Genomic DNA, 6,000 nt, shown 5'->3' on the forward strand with positions numbered 1-6,000 from the left:
TATAAGACAAAATGTAATACTAGTATTCAGGAAAGATAATAAAAGAATAACTTAAAAATGTTTTCCTCAAAAACAATATACTTAAAGGGGCACTAGCTGTCAAATTCGTGTTCACCGAGGGGGGGGGGGGGTATGATTTCATTTTGAATCTACACATAAACGAAACGCATATTCAAACGCATATACTATTTGATCTGAGCGTCACTGGTGAATCTTGTGAAGACGAAACGCGCGTATGACATATTAAATTATAATCCTAGTACCTTTGATAGCTATTAACAAAATAACAGTATCATTCCCAACAAGCAACTCTAAATAGAGTTTCGAGAGAATATAAAAATAATTTCTGTAAAGACACAAAACTTATCTACAATTTATATGTGAAATACTGGGGGTTCTGTAATACCCAACATAGTATATTTTTGGCTAAAATACATACACTTTCATCAGTTAATAAAAGAATGAATTCACAAAAATTACAATTAAAAGAACATCTCATTTTTTAATGGTTTAATTTCTAAGTATCCAAATAGTCCATATAAAAATTAATTATCCCTGATTTATTGAAACTTGTTCAAAATCCAAATTCAGATAATAAGGAGATAGTTGTTACTCGACTATGTAATCAACCATTATGCGTCAACTTACATATTTGGTATAAAATTTTATGAGAATTGAAAAAGTTTGATCTTTAAAAACGCCAATAATTAGGTGTTGTGTAAATAAAGAACCACAAATGTAAATAAAAAACACAATAGAAAAGTGATTGATAATACACTTAATGTATGCACCGATGTAGACAACGCATATATAGATATTTTGTTCAGGTGTATTCCATGGGCTTACAAGTTACAATATTTGTTTGTTATGCACAATTTATGGGCATTTTGTTTTCTAGTCTGTGCATCCGTCTGTTCGTCCGTTCGTCTGTTCGTTCGTCCGTTCGTCCATTCGTTATTCCGTCCGTCTGTCCCGCTTCAGGTTAAAGTTTTTGGTCGATGTAGGTTTTGATGAAGTTGAAGTCCAATCTACTTGAAACTTAGCACACATGTTTCCTATGATATGATCTTTCTAATTTTAATGCCAAATTAGAGATTTTTCCACATTTCACAGTCCATTAATCATAAGAAATGATAGTGCGGATGGGGCATCCGTGTACTTTGAACACATTTTTTTGTTTTTGTTTTTTGTTTTAAAATATATTTTTATTGATATGAAAACATGCCGAACACGATCCGAGTATCTTAATCATCTATCATTATCAAGTTCAATGAGCTGTGAAGTAAAAGTTAATGGAATACTTATCTATTCGTCTTTCATAACAGACCGCTTCTGATCTCGATATGGTGTAGGGTTTTAAATATTTCTACGATCACCTTGGCCTTGGGACGATTGGAATCATTTTTTCTTAAAAAAAATCTTTTTCATCAATGGGGGATAGTATGTTTAAATCCATGGCTTCCGAAATGGGCACTGAAAACATTAGTCATCATCTCTTCATTAATAATTCATAAACTAAAACGTTCTCCTTATAATATTAGCATATTTAAAGTATAATTCTTACCAGAGGCTTTAGTATAAAAATATCCTGAAAACAAACAAAATATTTTCAGTATGTTCATTTTGCATACTTAAAAATATGACAGTGTCTTATACTTGATATTTATAAGTACTGATGGTGTCCCCGGTACAGGAAATCAGTGTATTAAATGTTTCCTGGCTTATAACTATGATAAGTTTATCGTGGTCACTTTGTACAGTTCAGTATGAGGTGTTACATACAAATTCACGTCACATGTAGATCCCTTATAAGGTTGTCTAAACATTATTATGCTTATCATAAACATGTGATACTGTTAAGCCCTAGATATATGCAATGGTAACTTGCTTAAAAGTTGGCTTTCACTTTTTTAGCAACGTGTATACGTTTGTGTGTGTGTGTGTGTAGGGGATGCGCGCAGTTGTTCTAAGGAACCTACATTCAGCTTTCCAATTGTGAACTTTCCATTTCTAATTAGCAACATTCCAGCAGCACCTGCATACGGGGTATATATCTCCCAATTGATACGATATTCCCGTGCTTGCATTTCCTATCATGATTTTCTTGATAGAGGGTTACTGCTCACAAGGAAGCTATTAAACCAAGAGTTCCAAATGGTGAAGTTGAAATCATCCCTTCGTAAATTTTACGGACGCCATCACGAGTTGGTTGACCGTTATGGAATAACCGTTTCACAAATGATATCGGATATGTTCCTTACGTCGTAACTACAATCCCCTTCCCTTTCATGAATGTGACCTACCGAATTAGACTATTTACCGGATTTGTAATCACATAAGCAACACGACGGGTGCCACATGTGGAGCAGGATCTGCTTACCCTTCCGTAGCACCTGTGATCACCCCTATTTTTTGTGGGGTTCGTGTTGTTTATTCTTTAGTTTTCTATGTTGTGTCATGTGTACTATTGTTTTTCTGTTTGTCTTTTTCATTTTTAGCCATGGCGTTGTCAGTTTGTTTTAGATTTATGAGTTTGACTGTCCCTTTGGTTTCTTTCGTCCCTCTTTTTTTTAGCCTTCGTATTATAATTACTAGAACACACCCGCGAAATCGCGGGCATTCAGAGCGTAGTTTAAAGTTTCAGTATGTAAAGTGTTGTTGGAAGAATTTTGTAAAATGCAGAATGACTGGAGAATTTCAGCAAAAGTATAATAAGTCATAGGTTATTGGGGACAGGAAAATGTTTTTTTTACCCTCCACCTTTATTTCCAAAGTTCTCAATTTTTGGTTTTCTATCAATTTCAATATGAACATACATTTAGTATATTATGAACATTTATTTAAGTAAGGAGCCTGTAATTCAGTGGTTGTCGTTTGTTTATGTGTTACATATTTGTTTTTCGTTCATTTTTTGTACTACTACATAAATAAGGCCGCTAGTTTTCTCGTTTGCATTGTTTTACATTGTCATTTCGGGGCCTTTTGAAGCTGAGTATGCGGTATGGGATTTGCTCTTTGTTGAAGGCCGTACGGTAACCTATAATTGTTAATTTCTGTGTCATTTTGGTCCTTTGTGGAGAGTTGTCTCAACATGGCAATCATACCACATCTTCTTTTTTTTTTTTAATCAATGAATTTTGTAAAAGATTTTATGACTGGAGAATTTCAGAAAAAGTATCAAAAGTTCACATGAATAATTTTAGCGCTTATCTGTATATTATGAACATTCATTACTATATAAATAAAGCGTATTTACTTTCAATTCTAAGTTTACTTATCGATCTATGGTGATCATTCATATAGTATACATGTACAGACCCTCTCTATTTAATAAACTCTGTGACTGCCGTGGATAGTAAACTTGAAAATGATAGCAGATAAAATTCTGAAAATACACTTTATTCGTAGTATATGTATGTTCTGAGACTACTATAATTATATTGCATGCTGCATGCCTTGTTTTATTTGTTATTGCATATGTTTTTATATTCGGTGAAAAGCTCATTAGAGCTTATGTTTGTATTGTTTGTCAATATGCCGAATCCAAATAAAGTTTTACTTACTTACTTACTTTTCTCAGATATGTTCAAAGTATACAGAAAAACGCAAACCGGAAGTCTAATCTGACTTAAAATTTCGTACAATGACGGGACAATACCCGGATGCCTTTTTTCTCGTTTTTCTCCTAAAATAACTCAATCTGAATAATCATATGAATGGATGACAAATGCGACTATGCACTGTACCTATAGGACACAAAGGCGTGTTGATTAATTTATTGTGAAAAGAAGAGAAGCGACACCAAAAATGAGGTCTTCTCGTTTAATAGTATAGATAAAGTTAACTTAGATCACTAATAACTTTGACATTGAAAACAACCAGAAAGAAAACACAAAAAAATGCAAAATAAAAACGAAAACCAAGAAAATTACAAAAATTGACTGACAATTTTATAGACGACGCTCATCAGTAATCCTCGTTTATTCAGCTCTTTTGGGCACTTTATAATATATTTTAGAACGGATATTAATCTGTCAGCCTTTCAGACCTTCCATCTTCTTTGCAGTCTAGAAAATGTACAACAAAAACACAAGTTCGAGATTGGGTGTTCGTTACGTTATTTCGAAACTGCTCATGATCTCCTGTGAAGTCTGACGGTGTTGTTTTGCGGTTTGTATGTTGTGTTGACTATTGCATTGTTCGTTTGTGCGTTCCTCTGTGATAAATGTTCTTGCGTGTGTTTGTGCAGTATTTTTTCACGTAGTGTCGTCATTTAAGCGATATTTTTTTAACATTGCCATATAAACGGGAGGTTTGGCTAGCCATACAACCAGGTTCAACCGACCATGCCATCTTAAAAGGTCTTGTACCAAGTAAGGAATATGGCAGTTTTTATCACAAAATTGTTTCTATGTATGTTGGCGTTTTGTTTTTGTTGCACTTCAGTGTTGCTGTTGTTCCTTCGTTTTCATTTTATACATAGTTGATTTGTTTCCCTCGGTTTTAGTTTGTAACCCAGATTTGTTTTTTCTAACAACCGAATGTATGACTTTTGAACACCGGTTTACTACTGTTGCCTTTATTAACATAGCTTGTTCATCAAGATTTTGACAACTCTACTATAATCATGCACGTTTGAAATAGAATTGCTACGGTCACTCTTTTATTGGTTTTAAAGTCTATACAATTCATAAAACCAAAATTAGTTTTTACCAGTGTAGGTACGTTTACAACGTTGACACGACTGGTGCCACTAATGTGGAAGGAATTGTTGACCCTTGCACAACAAGTGCTTGTGAGTCCACCCAAAGATTTGGATATACAATGAAGTACTTCTTATCCCAGGCATAGATTACCCTAGCCGTATTTGGCAAAACTTTTTGGAATTTTGGATCCTAATGCTCTTCAACTTTGTACTTGTTTGGCTTCATACATATTTTGATATGAGGGTCACTGGTGAGTCTTATGTAGACGAAACGCGCGTTTGGCGTACTAAATTATAATCCGGTACCTTTGGTAACTATTTACACCACTGGGTCGATGCCACTGCTATCACCAGCCCAGTAGTCAACACTTAAGCGATAAAGTGTTGACATGAATATCAATAATGTGGTCATTTATAAATTTCCTGTTTACAAAACTTTGAATTTTTCGAGAAAAAAAATAAGGATTTTCTTATCCCAGGCATTGATTACCTTAGCCGTATTTGGCACAACTTTTTGGAATTTTGGATCCTCAATGCTCTTCAACTTTGTACTTGTTTGGCTATATAAATATTTTGATATGAGCGTCACTGATGAGTCTTAAAAAGACGAAACGCACGTCTGATGTACTTAATTATAATCCTGGTACCTTTGATAACAAAGTATATACAGTAAAACCTGTTTATGAAACCACTCAAGGGAGAGCAAACAAGTGGTCTCATGAGACAGGTGGTCTTTTAATACAAGTTCAATCTATATGAAATGCATAACAAACGTACCGAAAATTAATGGTCTTTTAACACAGGTTTTGCTTAATACAGGTGGTCTCTCAAGCAGGTTGACTATTTCTATTTTAAGAAATTGGAACAATAAAGTATAGTTTTAGTACTGAAATTTAGTTTCTAGTAAAAGAGGATCGGTTACCAGATCTTATAAAAATACGAAATTGTGTTTGATTACCACTGAAAGAACTCTCCACCAGTGACCAAATGAAGTAGAAGTTCGCAAACGTGTTTTTAAGTATTTTTACAATGGTTTTACATCCGCCACAATGAGATATGAACTGCTGACCATTTCAGACTACTTAGTTCACCTTCCAGTTTTTGATGGAGATTGTATTTCCCAGTTTTCAGTCTGTGTTTGGCGAACTGTTATTGGTTATTTGCTTGTCTTTAAGACCTTTTTCTTTTGACCTTGCTGTTTTCCTCATTTTTTCATCTCCTGTATTTCGATGACCCGTATGTTGTTTTCAGTGTTAAGTACCACTTTTTCAATTGCACATATGATATCAATTAAA

The 6,000-nt window shown here is 34.0% G+C and overlaps 1 protein-coding gene across 1 annotated transcript in view; it reads right to left on the reverse strand.

Annotated features, from left to right (window-relative positions):
• The window catches only part of LOC139529341 (protein draper-like), a 194,142-nt gene extending 192,416 nt beyond the window's left edge, over nucleotides 1-1,726 (reverse strand). Inside the window, exon 1 of the mRNA XM_071325478.1 lies at nucleotides 1,565-1,726. Coding sequence (XP_071181579.1) covers nucleotides 1,565-1,622 — 58 coding nt within the window. The 5' untranslated portion in view covers nucleotides 1,623-1,726. The remainder of the gene's footprint in view (nucleotides 1-1,564) is intronic.
• Nucleotides 1,727-6,000: the final 4,274 nt, after the last annotated feature.

Source organism: Mytilus edulis, chromosome 1 (genome assembly GCF_963676685.1).
Source record: "Mytilus edulis chromosome 1, xbMytEdul2.2, whole genome shotgun sequence".
Taxonomy (NCBI): domain Eukaryota; kingdom Metazoa; phylum Mollusca; class Bivalvia; order Mytilida; family Mytilidae; genus Mytilus; species Mytilus edulis.